We start from the raw sequence: 19,764 nt of genomic DNA on the forward strand, positions 1-19,764 counted from the left end.
GGTTTCGTATGAGAAGAGCGCTGAGGCGGTTTACCTACCTGTGCTAGGGATTGGAACCATGACTCGCCGATCTCGCAGGCGTTGCCTGTGGAGTCACCGTTAACTCCAGTCACAAGACAGGTAGGTCCCACGGGTATGATATTAATGGTAGGAAAAATATGGTTCAGATCAAACGGGTAGAAGACGAGCAGTCTGGGAATCCTCATCCGCACGCGACACGCACGCTTTGGCCTATCCAAGATTAAACAATTACCGGTTCACCGAATTCCCCAAATCAACCTTCTTGTCTACCCTTAAATCTCGACCAAGTGGACCATCCTGGAATCCGACGCTCGTTACAGCGCGGAGCTGGGTCCCGATCTGGAATAGGTGTCCATTTACCGTAGCCTAGGATGGAGGATAAAAAGAGAGGGGAGTGGGTTTCTAGGTTTTGATTCGTGTGCAAGTGTGCGTGCGATCTGTTATTTTGGGGAGAAGGGAGGGAAAAGGCGAAGGACGTGAGCTTTTTCGAAGAGGGTAAGGTGGGGAGATATGGAAACACAGAAGCGCGACGAAGAGGTTTGGCAGAGGAAGGCAACCGGAGGCGGCGGCCGCAGCCTTAGCGGGGTAGCGGTTCCGTCCCCCGGGGCAATACCGGTACACCGCATCATCGTCCCGAAGCCGGAACCGATCGAGATGTTAGGGGTTGGGGCTTTCCAGATAGTCCGGAGGCCAGCAAGCCGGACCAAGGACCGGCACACGAAAGTGGAGGGCCGTGGCCGGAGGATCCGGATGCCGGCGGCATGCGCCGCCCGCATCTTCCAGCTAACCCGCGAGCTGGGACACAAGTCCGACGGCGAGACCATAAAGTGGCTCCTCGAGCACGCTGAGCCGGCGATCATTGCCGCCACCGGCACGGGGACTGTCCCTGCCATTGCCACCAACGTCGGCGGGACCCTGAAAATACCCACTGAGGCACCGACCTCCGCTCCAGTGAGCTCCACATCCACCATCGTGGCCGCCGACGACGCGCCAGCAACGGACGATGAGGAAGCGGGCAAGAAACGAAGGAAGAAACTCCAGCCGTCACGGACTGGTGGCGGCACTGTCATCGCCGGGTACTACCCCGTCCAGGACCCGTTGCTTCCGGTGGGCGGCGCCATCTCGATATCTTCCGGCTTGGCGCCAATCGGGCCAGGGGCGCAAGGGATGATGCCGATGTGGACGCTCGGAGGTGACGCAGCCGGGGCTAGCATGATACCGCCGGGAGCGCTGTGGGTGCTGCCACCGCCATCCGTGGCGGTGGCCCCGTCGAGCCAGTCCCAAATATGGACGTTTCCCCGGGCGCCACAGATCATCAATCTCACAGCGGTCCGCCCAGTCTCCACCGAGACGCGGTTCACCACCACAGCTTCCGGCGTCAACGTCGCCAAGGCGGCGGCGGTTCAGCACAGTCCCGCGCCACCGGTCGCAGCCGCGTACGCTCCGGCGACTCGAGGAAAGCAAGAGCTGCAACTGATGTCAAATCCCGGCGCGTTGCGGCGCGGGCAAGTGCATGAGCTGGACGATTACGAGGATGACGAAGACGATGACGACGACGACGACAGCAGCGCCGAAGATTAGAACTGGATTTAGGATAAGCCGAAGGATTGCCCCTCTTCTACTCCTTTTTTAACTTTTCTTCTGTTTCCCATTGCTGTGGCTCTCTGTGCAACTCCCAATTCAGTGGCGCCACAAAGCACGGTGGCCTCCAGCCCGTGAAACAGTCGCCGTTGCATTCACAGCGAGGTCGGCACGTGCGAGGGGTGGTGTTCACGGTGGGTGGGGTTGGAACGGGGTTGCGAGTGGTCCCCGTTCGGGTTGTTGGAAGCCAGTGCGAAAAGTGGGGTCCGCTTTCCGCCACCTGTCCGTCATGTGAGCCAGCGGGAGCGGGCCACAAGTCCAGGATCCTTCTGCTGCCCACGATGCTAATCCTAATCTATTTCCGTGTTGGCTTTAGGGAAACTAATTAAAGGTTTATTAAGCATGATTTATGTCCTTCAAACTTCATGCGAGCCCATTTAAGCATATCTCTGTGGATGTGGTCGCATCTTTTCCTGATTTCTTAATGTGCTATAACTATTGAAAGCATGATTGGTCTCATCTTTAATCCTCACTTAAGTTTGATATCATCTAAATCTTAGTTCAGGTTGGCCGAGATGATCAAACCGCTTTAAACAAGGCTCATCTAAATTTCATTATGTATGCAATTTGAGGAGGCTTTCTCTTTTAATCTAATCTCATGATTTATGTAAAATACTTATAGAGGTACATATGAAAAAAAAAAACATTTTTTTAGGAGTAAAACATACAAATTTTTTTGGATAATTACATATTAACTCTTATAATTAACTATGATTAATATTCCGATCTTATGCTTTAAAAAATAGTACAGAGATTCCTAAATTTATAAAAGTGAAATATTTAATATCAATTTTTTTATGTTGTTAACTTTTTCGATGGAAAAAAAATATGTGATAACAATGAAAGTGATAAAAACATAATTTTACTATATTTAAATTATTAATTTTATATAAATTTTTCTAATCGATTTTCTCTTCCTTTCCTCGTTCCAACCTATTCGCTCGTTATTCGTTGATTCTGCTTGCCCATCGCACTTGTCGCGCATCACTCATCCACCGCACCTATTCACTCGCTCACTGCACTTACTCAACTATTGCTTGCCCATCGCACCTAATCGCTTATCTCTCACTCGTCGCAACTACTCACCCATAGCACCTACTTGATCGTCACTCGTCTACTACACCTGTTCACCCGTCGCACACATTTTCTTTTATTGAAATGATGAGAAATTATTTTTTTCTCTCATTTTACTGTATGAAATGAAAGTGTTTACGTTGGATGTAAAATCTTATTTCATTTGCCTGATTATGAAAGTAGCATGACAAAAAAAAAAAAAAAAAAAATCTGTGGCAACATTAATAGAATTAATGTTGATGGGCATCTTTGAAATACATCTATCATTTTGTGCCATTTGTTGCGGAGCTCATTCAGTACTTTTAAACATTTGCTTTCTCCTTGTAACTTTATTTGTATGAGACTCATCATATCGAGATATCACAACAAGTTAAGCAGAGTTACTGTAAGCTAACAAAAATTACATTCAAATTTGTTCATTTGTTTACATGAGCTCATACTGACATGAAAGCGATAACGGCGATAAAAACTTGTATGCTTATTGGTTCATGAACTTTGCCAGTTTGACTCAGTGGCAATCTCTGACATGATAGCGATAACGACAATAAAAACTTTTGTACATTTGCTTTCTTTTATTTCTGATGCAACTTGTCTATCTTTAGAGATGACACTTCTGCTACATCTGTAATAAAAATTACAACTAAAGACACATATGTAACACAATAATCACAGTGGCAACTTTTGTACAGTAAAAATTAACAACGAACAGATTGAAAAGAGGGGCAGTGGGCAAACGGTGAGTGAGCAGATGTCAAGGGCAACAAGTGCGACAAGCGGCAAGATTAATAGGTGTAACAAACTGTTATACACTTAGTCGTATGATACTCTTGCTTGTCTGTTCACAACGAATCAATCTTCCCCAAATCTCCTCTAGTCCTTTAGGATCTATAAATGAAAAAATAAATTAGAGAAAGTGTCTCACTCGGGATCCACAAGCAATCATTTCAGTAAACATTTTATAACCAATGAAAATTACAAACAGATTTTATAAGCATCGTACGGGTCCAAAATGATCCATTATAGACCAAAAATTCCCATAAGTACCCACATGACATAATCTTTGTTTGCAAACCTAAGACAACCACCAAAACTAAAGAAAATATGGATGCTAAGCCTGTTGCCAGCCCTTTAAATGTTATGCAAAACATGAATAAAATTGAAAGATACAAACATATATGAGCATTACATCAAACACTCCATTTACAGTTTTGTCTATGACATTCTCTCCCACTTATTCCCTCAACGTCCTTGTTGAAACCTTTGCAGACGCTGCATCTCCTCGCCTTTCCTGAGTCTTTAATCTTTTGCTCTAGTTGCATTGCGCCTCTTGGCTCCCAACTGGACTTTGCTACTGTTGTTGAGTGATTGAACTTTGATCTGCCATGCTGCTTCAACTCATCAATAACTCTAACTCTAATATGAGGTTAGCTAAGTTGTGCTAATCACTATTGCTTCCTGCAAATCTCTCAAATGAAGGAAAATATCATATTTAGTATTTGTTAGTTTCTCAAATGCCTCATACCGCTTGAATTAGGTGGATGCTTGTTGGAGCTTTAACGAGCATCGCCTCGCGACTTTAAAAGTTTTTGGGTCATTCCTCTATAAAATTTGCTCATCAATTCTTCTTCTACTTAGTTGTCACTTTTAAGTATGTTCGCATTACCTTTGCTTTTAATTGATATTATGTTGGAAAATAAAATGAATAATCTACTTTCAATAGCATTGATCACCATCGGTGAAGATTTGACAACTATTGTCTTCCATTAAGTTTCTTCGAATGGTCTTTGAACCATGTAGAGCCCCTCTACTTGATATATAAGATAATTGGGGTACTTGATTTCACCAATTCTCTCAAAAGTTGAGAAGACGAATGTTACTTTGATTTCGCCCCCCTCCTCGAGGATTGTACTCCATGCATTGAGCTGGTTACTAGCCTTCGCCTGCTCTTTGCTCACATTTCTGAAACACTTGAAGTGTTTTCACTCCTTGCATTGAGTTAACTACTGTGATTCACCTTCTCAATGTCATCAAACTTCTGGAATGCATGATGTTTTCACCATAACTTGGAGTAAGTCTCTAGTAGTTTTGGTCGCCTCTAGGATTGTACTGTATTCTCCATCATCTTTGTCGCCTACTCCTCTGAATTACAAAGGTACAACACCATGTACTGTCAACATCGCCTACTCCATCATCTTAGTCAAGCACTCTTGCATCGACTCGAAGTCTTCCACTTTCGACTATCATGATGAGAAGCTTGTTGACACTAGTCTTACGAAGTTCCCTGACCTCTGCCCTTTAGCATTGTCTCCATACTTAGAGTTTGCATTCACATTCTCTACCTCCTCAGCCACTTTCATAGCCAAGCGCTCTCCCTTTATAAGAATAAGGGATTGATGACTTCATGAAAGTCCCGCCTCTACAGTACCATGGTGCTGCCATGCCCAAGGTCCTACTATCTGTCATCTTACATCTATGTCTCATTCTTCATCATCAGTAGATCTGCCTTTATGGTACTATGACACTCATTCGAGTCCATCTCAATTCTAACCGATACTTGATTTTGGGTAGTTAAATCCCTTTGTACTCATCATCGTTTTCTTGCCCCTTTTGACCCCTGGTCTTAATACTTTTGTGTTTTCCGAGTAGTTCCCCTTGGTCAATAGAAAGATAAATTGCAACTCTCATGCATGACCACCGCCATCATGTTGCAGGGTTTGCATCGATTCTGTTCCTATTAGCTTCCTTGGTAGCAACTGTTGAATCTCGGATTTTGATGATAAAATTAATTGATAAAGTTATGATCTAATGTGCATTTAAGTGATATAGGACTAGCTTCGATCAAGAAGAAGTAAATTGATTAAAGCAGGAAGAATCAATTGTTGAGCCGGAATGAACAATGTTAGAAGATTGGTCGACGTATCAGTAGAAGGCTTCATGCCATGAGTTCGGGTATTGGGCCAGAAGGATTGGATATTATGCCAAGAATATTGGATGTTGTAGGAGGTCAACATGTCGATTGAGCAATACACCAAAGGAGAGGATGATGAGCTGAAGGGTCGGATGAAACATTAAAGGAACCAATGACATACCGGACAAACATGTAGTTTATGCTTTGTAAAAATTTGTCTACATCGAAGTAGTTTAGGTTGTAATTGAGTTAATTTTGAATGTAATTAGACTAATTCAATTAGAAGCCAATTAGAACTAATTTGGGCTCATTAAGAGGCCAATTCAGTGACCCAAAAGTTGGGTTAAGTGGTGGCACCGTCGATCCAAGCAGTCGAACCGCTAGAGGTTCAGTCTCCAAGACACAATCTTTAAGACTGTGTCAAGCAGTGGTGCCATTAGACTAGGCGATAGTACTACCCAATGTTAGTGCTGCAAGCGGTGGTACCACCCAACATAGGTGGTGGTATCGTTAATACCCCAAAATCTCAAGGATTTAAATATTAGCTCCAAAATTTGAAGTTATTTGGGGTCTATAAATACCCTAATCTTTCATACTTAAGGAAGCAAAAGAAAGCTGAACAAAACTATGTGATTCTAAAGTTATAAACCCTTGTAAAATGTAGAGTCCCTCGTCTTAAAATTTAGAGACTATTCCAAGGGAAAGTGTGAGAAGAACTTTGTAAAAAGGGGGTGTAAAGGTTCTCTCTTGAGCCCGTCAAAAGGAGAAAAGAGTTATAAGAAGATAGTTAGTCTTTGCCCATTAAAGAAAGACCATTAGTAGACATCGGTAGCCTAAACGGAGGAGAAATCGAGAGTAGATGTAGGTCATAGTGATCGAACCACTATAAATCTGGTGTGCTCTTTTCTTTTGCAAGTTACCTTTATTGCTTACTGATTTTATTACTCATTACATTCTACAAATGTTTTCAAATTAAGCATCTTTCCAATACGGGGTTTATCGAATAAGTTTTTTCTAAATCGTTATTTTCGCCAATGGTTTGAAAACTCTTGACAAATATTTTTCTAATCTTGAACTTGTAAACAAGATTCTAAGATCCTTTCCAAAGAGTTGGAATCTGAAAGTAACTACAATACAAGAGACAAAGAACATAAACAATTTTTCATTGGAAGAATTCATTGGTTCATTGATGACATATGAAATGATGTGCAAAGCACATAATGAACATAAGAACAATCTTTTAAAGAACAGGAATAATTTGACACTTAGAACAAAAGAATACCACTTGAGCAAAAGCTCAAGTGATGATGACTTTGAACTCCTCATAAGTAAATTTAAAAGGTTCATAAAACGAGAATCAAAAAATAAAAATGAACTTAAAAATAAGAAGTTGCCAAAAAAAAAGAAAATATTCGAGGTAACTTGGGATAAATCGAGTACATCTGAAGATGAGAAGGAGACCAACAAAGACAAAGTGATGAACTACGCATTAATGGCTTTCGACCACGTGGTAAATGACTCAACCGAAACTCCTTTATCTTATAATGAATTGCTTGATGTTTGCCATGATTTATTTGATGAATTAAAATTAGTTGGTAAAAAATATAAATTATTAAAAAAGGATCATGCATCTTTTTCTAATAAATTTAAAAAATTAAAAAATATGTATGATAGTTGCATGTTAACCTTTTGCACTTAATGCGAGGAATTAAAATCATGCAAAAAAAAAATTTGTTACTAAAATAAATATTAAAAAAATTAAAATTGATGGCAAATTTTTAAACATGATTCCTGCCAATAAGAGTCATGTTCGTAGAAAAGAATGAATCAACTTTGTAATAAGTAATACTCAACAAAAACCAATTACATTTGTTAAAGGACCGACATTATATATTACCCCTAAGGTTAAGTGTATTTTTTTTGTAGTAGACATAGTTATTTTGTATATAAATGTCCATTCAAAAAGTATGATCCATACAAATTAGTTTGGGTTCCTCCTTATGTCAAAAATTAAGATACATATATCTGACCATGAGAGACTCAAAGCTAAATGGGTACCTAGAACAAACCAACCCTTCTTGTATAAATATCTACAATCGAAAGCCAAGAGTAAAAATCATATCTTGATAGTAGATGCTCAAAGCTTATGACCAGAGATCGAACACACTTTTCAAAACTCACTAGTTGAAATAATTAATAAAAGAAGTAATAATGTATATATGGATGATTTTAATATTATTTTTCATTTTCAAACGATGATATAATGCTTTTGTCTAAAAGACTAGGGCATCACACAAATTGAAACAAAAAAGGAATGCATTTTCTTTTAAAAATTTCTCTATCCTATCGAGCTATAAGAGATTGAAAAATCTATTTATGTCATTTTGAATCTCTTGAAAGTGATCTTGATGATTTAAATTTGAATGAGTTTTATCCAAATTTTACACTTTGATACTTGAAATTTTTTATGAATTATGAACTTGATCATTTGAGATTTCTTATGTATGAATTAAGTTCTCCTATGTTGCTTTTTACTATAGAGAAGTTTTATCTTAATTTCTTGATATTTGATACTTAAGATTTTTTTATGTGAATCAAGATATCTGATTTGATCTCTTATATTTCTTTTTATCATTTACTAAAGTGAAAAATTATCCAAATTATTCTTTTGATTACAATTTGAAATTTTTATATGAATCAAGATTTTCTTTTCACTAAAGAAGAGATTCATCCAAATGAACCTTGATTCTTTCACTTTATATTTATGAATTGAGATTTATTATGAATCAAGATTTTTCATTAATTATTATATTCTTCTTGGTATTTACTAAATAAGAGATTTATTCAAATTAACCATGATATGTCACTTGACTCCTTGATATTTATGACTTGAATTGCCTTATATTTATGATTTGTATATCTCATGATATGTTTGAATCATTGACGTAAAAAGAAAAAAATTATATTATTGTAATCTTCCCTTTTGTTTGATAATAACAAAGAGGGAGAAAGTCTTGCTTCTTGCACTTTTCAAGAGAAAAATGCTAGCTTACTCATCTTAAGAGAAGCAAAGCTTGCAGGCCTTCACACTTCAAAGAGAAGTAACACTTGCCAACTTGTTAGCTTACATGTTTTAAAGTGATGTAAATATTACTAAATTGCTAGCTTAAAAACTTGCTAGTTGCACTTCTCCTTTTTATTGATAACAAAGGGAGAGAAGTTATGATGATGATCATGCATAGTGAACTATGATGTTTTGAAATTATGATTATGCATGAAATACTCATAATTTTAAAATACATGCAATAATATGATTAATTGGTTCTTTCAATATTCATGATGCATGTAATGATGAAATAGTCATGATTTTATGATTTCAAAAGTTTATATCAATATGGCATATTGATAGGGGGAGTTTATTTAAACTTCATCATCAATTAGTTATCATCATAAAAAAATAGGGAGATTATTGAATCTTAAATTTTGATGACGAAACTAATTAATAAAGTTATGATCTAATGTACATTTAAGTGACATGAGACTAGCTTCGATCAAGGAGAGACAAATTGATTAAAGCGAGAAGAATCAATTATTGGGCCGGAATGGACAATATTAGAAGATTGGTCGACGTCCCGGCAGAAAGCTTCGTGTCATGAGTTTGGGTATCAGGCTAGAAGGATTGGATATTACATTAAGAATATCAGATATTGCTAGAGATCAATATGTCAATTGGGCAATACGCTAAAAGAAAGGTCGATGAGCCGAAGGGTCGGACGAAGTGCTGGATGAACCAATGACATGCTAGACAAATATGTGACTCATGCTTTGTAATAATTTGTCTAGATTAAAATAGTTTAGGTTATAATTGAGTTGGTTTTGAATGTAATTATGCCAACTTAATTAGGGATCAATTGGGCCTAAATTAGGACTAATATGAGCTCATTAGGAGGCTCATTCAATGACCCAAAAGTTGGGTTAGATGGTGGCACCGTCGATCCAAGCGGTGGAACTAACATAGGCTCGGTCTCCAAGACACAATTTTTAAGATTGTGTCAGGTGATAATACCACCAGACTAGGTGGTGGTACCATCTAGTGTCAGTGCTGCAGGCGGTGGTACAGCCAAGCACAAGCGGTACCGCCAATATCCCTAAATCTCAAGGATTTAAATTTTGGCTCTAATTTTTAAAGTCATTTGGGGTCTATAAATACTCCAATATTTTCTACTTAATGAAGCAAGAGAAAGTAAAATAAAACTCTATGATTCTAAAGTTGTAAACCCTTGTAAAATACAGAGTCCCTCATCCTAAAGTTTAGAGGCTATTATAAGGGAGAGTGTGAGGGAAACTTTGTAAAAAAGGGGTGTAAATGTTCTCTCTTAAGCCTGCCAAAAGGAAAAAAAAGTTATAAGAGAGTAGTTGGTCTTTGCCCATTAAAGAAAGACCATTAGTGGATGCTGGTGGCCTCAACGGAGGAGGAATCAAGAGTGGACGTAGGTCATAACGACCGAACCACTATAAATATGATGTGCTATTTTCTTTTAACATTTATCTTTATTGCTTACTGATTCTATTGCTCATTACATTCCACGAACAATTTCAAGTTAAGCATCTTTCCGATATAGGGTTTATCGAATGAGGTTTGTCTAAATCATTATTTTTACAAAAGCACTAATTACCGAGATTTGACTTGTCCTCTGACTTGCTGAGCTCCCTTGAGCGAATATGAGCCCTAGAGCAGTCCATTTTGGTCATAACAATAACATTCGCTTTTGGTGTCGATTTCGGTCATAACAGCAATATTTGCTTACTCGACATTATCCTTTAACTTGCCGAGATCCCTTAAGCGAATATGAGCTCTAGAGCAGTCCAACTCTCCAACTACTCCGATTATATCTCTGTATAATCAAGTCCCCACCCCCCTCCTGCCCCCCCATGAGACTCACTGATACTTGTATTTGAAATTCTCCCTCAGTGGTACACAGCCCCCATATGATGATGACCAAGGATTTTTATCCGATGTAAAATTTGATGCACGTACGGAAGACCTACATCTACGATACCATGACATTCACTCCTTGAATCCATAGCCTTTCTTGCTATCATGTTGTTCACCGTAGTAAAACTCCCAATAACTCCCGATCATATCTTTATATGATCTAGACCCTTGCGGGACAAGTTTCGTGTGAATCACATTGTCACGAACTATTCTACCATGATCCGTTACACCATATCACCTCCTGGTGATATCTCCATTGCATTTTGATCAATGTGGGATGAACTCAGATTGTGATCCCTCCATGTGTGGCCTTTACCAACAAATCGCAAAGCCTCTTCTACCTTCGATTGTATTCGCTTCTTTAGCAATCGACCTTCGTTCACCCGCTCTAGGGTTACACTCAAACAAAGCACCGCTTTAAGATAGTCCCTCCCCTAGTAGCTCCTGAAGTCTATCGACTTTATTGAAATTGGTGCACCATTGTTTGGATCATGGGCCTCTGCCCCCACCAGCACAATATCCATTGTGCATCGCTTACTTCATGACAACTTGAATGACAACACTATGGCACATTCTTCAATAGTACCTGTCTCTGCATCCTCTTGCCCCTTGCCAAGGCCTTCTAAATCGAACTTCGCCTTCGTAAGTTGAGTCGCCTTGGTTCCTCCATCAAATGCTTCTCTGAGATAATGTGCATGTGCCTCGATACCCCCTTCGTCTTTGGCACCATGTAGGATGAGTCTGCTCCATCAGAATGAGGGACGTGACATATGGAACGATATGATCCCACTCTTGCCTTTGCAAGAGTTCATCTCCTTGACCTTTATCCAAGAAAAGCTTTATGCCTCCGCTCCATGTTACATCTTCTATGTCGACTCCCTTCATGCGACCTAGGTATTTCACCAAGTTACACCCAAGTTGCTCTGCTCCTTTATTTGCATTGAGTTAATAATGGCCCTCACGCCCACCATTCCATAGGTTAGCCCTCCGTTGAGTCCGATCTCCATATCGGTTCTAAGTGTGCATTTATTTTGTGTTGCCTTGGGTCGCTCCCCCACTTGATCTCATAATGCATCCACCAATGCATTACCTCGTGCAAGATCATGCGAGATCAGGCGATATAAATCCTCATCATCGATCAGTTTGTTGAGCTTTATAGGGTTATCGTCTTGAGATATTCCTCAACATGTGCGGTCCGTTGTACATGATTCTCCCTCTGGAGAACCGGGACTTATCCCTCCAATGTATCTATATCGTTAAAGTAACTTCTCTCTTCATATCCTTCTCTCTTGAAGTTTCAGAGACCACCATCCCCTTGGATTACTCCGCCATGCTGAACAAACTATGCATTGTTCTACCCCCATAAATACACTTGCTAGATTGAGACTCCTCATCAATACAACCCTTGAGGCCTAGCAACATGCTGAACTTGCTGCATACTTCAGCCTCATACGGACGCATCCTTCTCATGCCGAAGAGAAAGTTTCAATGCTCCATAGCGCCAAGTTTTAATCGTCTTGGGATGGCCATGAGCATTCCATCATTCATATACAAGCTCTTACATGAGTACCGAATTTTTTGAGTTAACAATTCCCCTCACCTCTGTGAGCTTTGTATAACTTTTTCGGTCGTTGAGCAACCCATTCCACTTTACACGGTCTTATCCTTTACCAAACACCTCACTTGCCTTAAGCACCATCAAGTATGGTTGCCATTGTCGAGCCGTAATTGGAACTCAAACATCCTAACCTTAATGTGCTACGCATTCTTCCCAACTTACTTGTCTTCGTAGCGCCACTTACGTGAAAGGTTGGTCATTCCTCTGAATGTCGATCTTAGATGTCCGCTCCTCTAAGCGACTCCTTTTCCCTATATCTCCATGCTTGTTTCTCCATGCTTGTTTCTCCAAACGATCACGCGTATTGGCTACCCTTAATGCAACCTCGCTATGTCCCTTACGTTTGCATACCATGTATTTCTATGTATACTTGTCTTGCTCTGATATTATATGTCATACATTTAGTTGACTTTGCATAAGTCATGCGGCACCCTTGCTTGTCCATCTGCAAAGGTCAACCTCCCCGAATCTTCCTTTGGTCCCTTAGTACTTATAAAAGATAAAACGAAGTAGAAAAAATATCTCACTCGGGATCCACAGGCAATCATTTCAATAAACACTTTATAGTCAATGCAAATTACAAACGGACTTCACAAGCTCTGAACGATCGCACAATAAAGGGTCCAAAATAGTCTACTACAGATAAAAAATCTCAATTAGTGTCCACATGATACAACATTTGTTTGCAAGCCTAAAACGATCACTAAAATCAAAGAAAATGAGGTTGCTAAACCTACTGTCAACCCTTTACATGCTATGTAAAACATGAACTAAATCGAAAGACACAAACGTGAGCATTACATCAAACATCTCGTTTACAATTTTATCCGTGACAAATCGATGGGTGAGTAGGTTGGAACGAGAAAGGAAAGAGAAAATTAAAGTTTATAAACTTAATAATTTAAAGATAGTAAAATTATATTTTTATCATTTTCATGAACGTGTCCGTGACAACATGTGTTTTTTTTTCATTGAAAAAGTTAATAACATAAGAAAAATTAAAATTAAATATTTTACTAATCTAAATGTAGAAATCTTAATACTAATTTTTAAAACATAAAGACTGAGATATTAATAATAGTTAACTATTGAGGAAATACGTAGTTAAACATAAAATTTCAGATAAACGTCTAATACGGTATATCAATTGTCTTGGCGTCCGAACCCTTCTGTTTAAGTCAAGAAATTGACGAGCCAAATATCACTCCTCATCCTTCCGATGTAAATCCACTCTCTCTGACACCCTCGAAGTCGGTAATCGGTCTCAGTTATGGCGATGGAAAACGATCGACGCACAGCAGGAGTGGACGAAGACGAGAGCGACGAAGCCCTAGAATTCCTTCTAGAAGCTTCTAAAACCCCCGGGGGACGCGCCCACCTTGCCTCCACCGGAGCCCTCGCCGCGGCGCTCCGCCGCGTTTCCTCCGACACCTCGTCCGCCCTCCTCCCCTCCCTCCGCCTCGTCAGGAACCTCTGCGCCGGGGATGCCGTCCACCAGGACGCCTTCGTCGAACTCGGCGGTCCCGATCGAATCGCCTCCGTCCTGTTGAGCACGCCGCCGGCGTCGCCGGACGTCGCCCGTGTCGCGCTGCAGGCGATTGGGAACCTCGCCTGTGGTGGAGAGGCACAACGGTCCGCCGTGTGGGCCTGCTTCTTCCCGGCCTTGTTCCTCGCAGCGGCTCGGTACCGGGACCCGGCGGTTTGCGATCCCCTTTGCATGGTTTTGGATACGTGCTGTTCATCCGAGGGGGGGCATCGGAGGTTGGCGGAGCTTTGCGAGACCAAGACCGGACTGCCAATTATTCTGGAGATCGTCACCACAGCTTGCCGAGGTTGATTTTTAACTTACCCCTTCATCTAAATTGACTTTAAAACCCTAAGCCCTAAAAGTAAGATCCCTTTTCGTATGTGTACTAGATGTAAGTTTATAAAAGATCAAGGAGAAATATGGTTTCATTGCTCCTAAATTTGTGGTTCTCTTAAAATTAAAGTTCCTGGAATTGGCGAAGGAAAAAAAATGATGTTATACTTTTTTGGAGATTATGGTTTTGTGTGGATAGATCAGCATAGTGGATCTTGTAGATCATAATATTTGGATTAATTATGAAATATTTCTCTTTATTGTTCATTATTAGCTGCATTTTATCTTGTTTAGTGCATTGAAAGGATTGGGCATTTAGTTTTGGCTGTAATAGCCACAACTGTGCTTTATTGGAAATGTAAATTCTTGAAGTTATGGGAAAGATAGAATTCGATATTTTGTTCTCAAGTTTAGTAAATTACATGCTCTTATTGTTTGCGTGAAGGATTTGCTATTTGTTTCTTAGTTGCATTAAGAAGGATCTTCTGATTACTGATTGGCCCCCTCTTAATTGGAGTGTTACCATTGATGACCATTGTTCTTGATTATCCATGCAGCTGGTCATCAAGAGGAGTGGTTGGATTGGCTCCTTTGCAAAGTTTGCATCGAAGAGGCATACCTTTCACGTCTTTTTCAAGGATTAGCCTCACCAAGTACAGATAACTCCATTGATGCTCAGTGCAGATATTCCTTCTTCACTAGAGAGCAGGCATTCCTTCTTGGAATGCTATCAGAATACTTGAGTAATCGACCTAAAGATGTTTCCATGATTTCCAGTCCTTTTGCACTTGAAGTTCTGAAAGTTCTAGATACAGCTTCTGCAATTGTTGACTTTTCATCTCGAGGAAGTTCTGATGTACCCACTGGCTTCCCTGCAATTGATGTTCTAGGCTATTCTCTTACAATTTTGAGGCATATTTGTGCTTGGGAAAATGATATTGCTCATGCTACAGAAGCCCCTGTCGACTTGTTGCTATCTGCAGGCCTTCTACAACTTCTTTTACGTTTACTTGGTGAACTTGAGCCACCAGCCATTATAAGAAAATCCATGACAAACGCGGATCACTTTATACAGTCATCAACGGCTTTAAAGGTCTGCCCTTATAAGGGGTTCCGGAGAGATTTAGTATCCGTTATTGGAAATTGTCTACACGGAAGGAAGCAAGTTCAGGTGGAGATCAGACAGCAAAATGCAATTCCTTTGCTTTTGCAACAGTGTGTTGTTGATGAAGACAACCCCTTTCTAAGAGAATGGGGACTATGGTCAATGAGGAACTTGCTAGAGGGAAATCCAGAAAACCAGCATGAAGTAGCTCAACTGCAGCTGCAAGAGCCTGTCAATACACCTGAAATTGCTGGAATAGGCCTAAGAGTCGAAATAGATGAGAAAACTGGACACCCGAAGCTGGTAAATATTGTATGAGGTACGCTTCTTTGGCAATTGTGCCCACAATGGGCACTAGCCTGGTTAAGCTTGGAATTAGTGGATCAATTCAGTCTGCAGTGTTGTTTTTTTGGCTGGTCTAGCAACTGCAGAACTCCTAATATTTTATTTGCCCTCTCTAACAACAGATGTACTATGAATTTAGTTTCCATAATTCTTGTTATGCAACACTATTTCATGGAAAATACATGGTTTTATATGCACACAATGCTTTTCTCTAAGACCTTATTTATAATGACTTTGTGAATATACTTGCCAAGTCATAAGGAAATCATGTTGATACTCTATTCTTGCTGGTAAGATTTTCATCATCTAGTCATTTTTCCAGTTTATCCAATAAACTTATGAATTTCTAACTTCCTACTGTGATCTTTAGAGAATGGAGTATGAAGTTCTCAGACAAGTTTGTTCAGACTTGTCAGGTACAAATCCATACCTGGTGCCTGACATGATTAAAGGCAATGTATCACATTTTTAAATGTTTTTCTGTATAACTCCATCATATCTATAAAAGGAATTCTGCTTTTGTTACTTATTTAACCCATGTTCATTTTAGATGATAGATAGGCTTTCGATAACATGAACTAATATTTATTAAGGACAACTTATGTTTGGGTAAGTATATGTTCATTTGCTGTTAAGTTGGTCACATTAATGCCCTTTTCTATACAACATGAACAATTAATTTAAGAAAACTGGCTGATAATGTTCAAAAATATCTTTAGAGATGACATATTTACTGGATCTAAAAATTAATTGGTTTTATTAATTGGTTAAGGTTGTAATGTTGCAATCCACATGCATTATGTATTCAGATTGTAAAAGGTCCGAAGTCCGTAGAAGTACTTACATCTAGTAGGTCTTTCCTCCTAAAACTTTAAATGACTGCATGCCTAAATTAAAATTAAGCATAAAGGTTTCCTTAACCTATAAAAGGGTTGTGCCTTAGTTATCTCATTACCTTTTAAATTAAGTTAGCTGTTGATTGCAACTCTATGTTGAAATAGCTCAATGATATATTTAGCTTCAAAACCAGCTTTGAACATGAACCCAACATTTTAGCTGGTATTACAATGCAAAATACTTTGGCAAGAGAGGGAATTCCCATAAAGTAAGAACTCGTGTTTATAGGTAGAAAGATAACTGTTGCTGTTAAATTTAACCATGAACTAAGTAATGACAATGCTTTCCTGGAGGTAGTTTAGACGAAGGGGAAGAATCAAGCTTGAGATTTGTAATGCTGAGGCATTTCATGATCAAAGCTCATATGTTTATAGTAATCTTGTATAAGTACTTTGAACAGCACAAGTTCTGAATACATTGTTGCCCTGCCACATACAATGTGTAACCATTCTAACAAAAATGAAGGTTCCCACCAAAAATTTTAGTTCTGCATGGTACTATAAGGATCTTGATGTTAAGTAAATTTCTTGATTGCTGTACACCCTGGTGGTTCTGTTCTATTAACACTGTATGCTAGTATTGTAATAATCAGGAGAATTGTTCGAAATTGTTTCACACAAACATTGACTTGATATACATTCAGCATTGCATTCTTGATAATTAGCAGAGTTTTGGCTTGTGTTCCTTTTAAAGTATTTCTATATTCCAGAAATATTGGCTGGTTATCTTTTCTGCATGCTGCCGCTGCGGTTCCAGTAACTGTTTTCTGTGTAGGCTTATTACAGCCAATAGAAGTAATCATGTTGAACTCTGTTAGTACTTTAATAATCTGGCTGACATTTCTTCCTTTCTAACCAAACATTTCTTACCTTATGAATTATGATAGTTCAAAATTATGCCCACGAGTTCATGTGACATATTTCAAGTGTTGAAGCTTTCTTTCAGTCAACTATTGAGAAAAATACGAGTAAAAAAGTTGTTGTTCTGTAGATTAATACTAATTGTACAATTATCTTCGTAATTGTAAGCAAAAAAAGCTGATCTGTAAGGAACCCTCCTTATGTAGGGATTATCTTTCTGGCATAACTTTTTAACTACTGTCTTTCTGGTTTATACTTTTTGAATTTAAGCTGCAATCCTTTTTCCCATTTGCACCTCACATTTAGGAGATGTAACTTAACCAGTCATTTCCACTTTCTGGGGCATATCTGCTTAACAGCTGGTTAATTACCGTTGTTCTCTATACTTGCTCACTCCTGGTATTGGAGTCTGACCACAAAACAGCTTCATAACAAGTTATAGGAACTTTACCATGACTCCTAGCACTATAGTGTGTGCAGGAACCAGCAAATGCAACTTGCATACGCCAAAGTCCATGATTCCAACTTAATTGCTGTAACTTGTATGTTATCCTTGGTTTACATATTTTAACCCTGGTGGAAGTCCTACTTTTTGCTTACTCTGATTGTGTTTGAACTTCTTGCATTGATCTTCTCTTGCAGGCAAAACTCCTTTGACTATAAACATTGATATTATTACTTTTGTCATTCAAGTTGCTGATCAGTCACCAAGCTTGACAGATCAAGGTTGGTCCTTCTCTGTTATTTGGATATTATGACACTGACACCAACACCAACATATGCTTTTGTTCTTGCTTTGCTTCTTTCTTTTCTAGATATCACCTCTTGGTCAACACATATATCTATATCATGATATAGCAGGCTGGTTGATGGGCAGTTTCATTTGCAAACATCATTAGATTGATCTGTGTGGAATGGTTGTTTGAAACCAGTAGCCTGTTCTAGGTGTCATATGACACAATTGTACTCAGATTTTACTCTCAGCAAGACTTTGTTTTATGATCCCTTACGGATCTGAGTGTATGTCCATTCTGAAAGTTCTCATGGTAAATGTAACTAATGCAGACAATTTTATTTTATTTTTGGTGTGAAGCATGAGAATGCACAGCTGGTCAGCTACAGTTAACAGTCAGTCACAAAGAAGAATGACTGAGAGTTGTCGAGGACATCATGATAATCATCTGTTAGCAAACTCAATAACAGAATGATCTTGTACCAAATTCAATGAAGCTGGATCCAGTCGAGCTGATTGTCAACTCAATGTCACCCCACTGTTTATAATTGGATCTTGTAACGTTGGTGCGAACCTTGATCGAGTGCAACAAGCTGTTGTGGCATCAGATATGAACTCCATCCAGCAACAAGAGCGCCCCTTACTGATGGACTTGTGAAGAAGTTAATCGGTGCTTCCGTAAGGTGAAGCCCAAGTGAGTCCTAACCTCCTTTTTCTTGTTAATAGGGGTTGCTTAATTGCGTGCAAATAAATTGCTTATAAATTTATTTGTAGTAGGTAATCTATTTCCAGACATTATCTACAAGTAGATTGCCTGTGCGCAGAATGTATAAAGTGGTCTGCACTGCCCTGTTCCTGCAAAGAGGAGGTTCATTGCCTCCAACATTAGCAGGTATTAAATGAAATAAAGCATGTTTTTGTTTTCCCAAATGGTAGGCCACGGAAGATGAAACTTCCACTGCCTGCCAGGAGAGACTTTGGTGACAAGCCCGAAGCTGCTCATGGATGATCTCCTAAGCAAGTATTTGGGTAAGATTCTTACATAGTCATCTTCATTTAGTAGGAAGCTATTCCGGTTGAGTTAACATTTTACAAATGAGGACCTCATGATTGGGTTACTAGAAATTTGGTAAGCTTAAGCATATTCCAACATTATCTTTCTCGTGCAAATTAGATTAGGCTTGATGTACTAGCCAAATTCAACTGCACAAGTATTGATTTATCTTATCATAGATAGAAATAATTTTGATGCATCCATGGGAACTATAGCAGCGTCAGAAAGAAGTCACATCTGCAATCTATGGATGACTGGCCATATAGTTAAGAAATAAAAAGAAGGCAGAAAATGATGTGCATTATAACAAAACAAGTCACACGTGCTGCTTGCATCTGGAAACGTCTAATAGTTATAGTGGCATGTTAGGGAGGAAACTCCGTACAGATCCTTGAAAGCATAGTTACACAGAAACACCGTATTGGATTAGTAGACAATGTTTCATCTTTATCAAGCCAATCTTCTGTGGCATATATGAGCCAGTTAGGTCTTGATGATCCTGTAAAAGAATGCTAGGGGGGTTGAAGTGATTGATCCGCATCATTGCGAAGAAAAGATCATATGGTAACGTTCTCCTGAATGGATAATGTTTTGTTGAAATTTGTTGCCCAAGTTGGATGTGACTTGCAGCCAAACAACACTCTATGCTGC

The 19,764-nt window shown here is 39.3% G+C and overlaps 2 protein-coding genes across 10 annotated transcripts; both read left to right on the forward strand.

The window, feature by feature from the left end:
- The first annotated feature begins 422 nt into the window (after positions 1-422).
- On the forward strand, positions 423-2,028 carry LOC135619089 (transcription factor PCF2-like). The gene has a single exon (XM_065120717.1). It carries the CDS (start codon positions 532-534, stop codon positions 1,600-1,602), a length of 1,071 nt encoding a protein of 356 aa, XP_064976789.1. The 5' UTR covers positions 423-531; the 3' UTR covers positions 1,603-2,028.
- An 11,402-nt stretch (positions 2,029-13,430) lies between these two features.
- On the forward strand, positions 13,431-19,214 carry LOC135619090 (uncharacterized). 9 transcript variants are annotated; one of them, XM_065120725.1, is made up of 5 exons: positions 13,431-14,090; positions 14,677-15,543; positions 15,940-15,985; positions 17,969-18,052; positions 18,420-18,989. In XM_065120725.1, the coding sequence occupies exons 1-2, from the start codon at positions 13,529-13,531 to the stop codon at positions 15,540-15,542; spliced, it is 1,428 nt and encodes a 475-aa protein (XP_064976797.1). In that variant the 5' UTR covers positions 13,431-13,528; the 3' UTR covers position 15,543; positions 15,940-15,985; positions 17,969-18,052; positions 18,420-18,989. The 9 variants fall into 9 exon arrangements, with proteins under 9 accessions (XP_064976797.1, XP_064976796.1, XP_064976798.1 ...); XM_065120724.1 differs by having other exon boundaries at positions 15,940-18,052; XM_065120726.1 differs by lacking the exon at positions 15,940-15,985.
- Positions 19,215-19,764: the final 550 nt, after the last annotated feature.

Source organism: Musa acuminata, chromosome BXJ2-8 (assembly GCF_036884655.1).
Source record: "Musa acuminata AAA Group cultivar baxijiao chromosome BXJ2-8, Cavendish_Baxijiao_AAA, whole genome shotgun sequence".
NCBI lineage: Eukaryota > Viridiplantae > Streptophyta > Magnoliopsida > Zingiberales > Musaceae > Musa > Musa acuminata.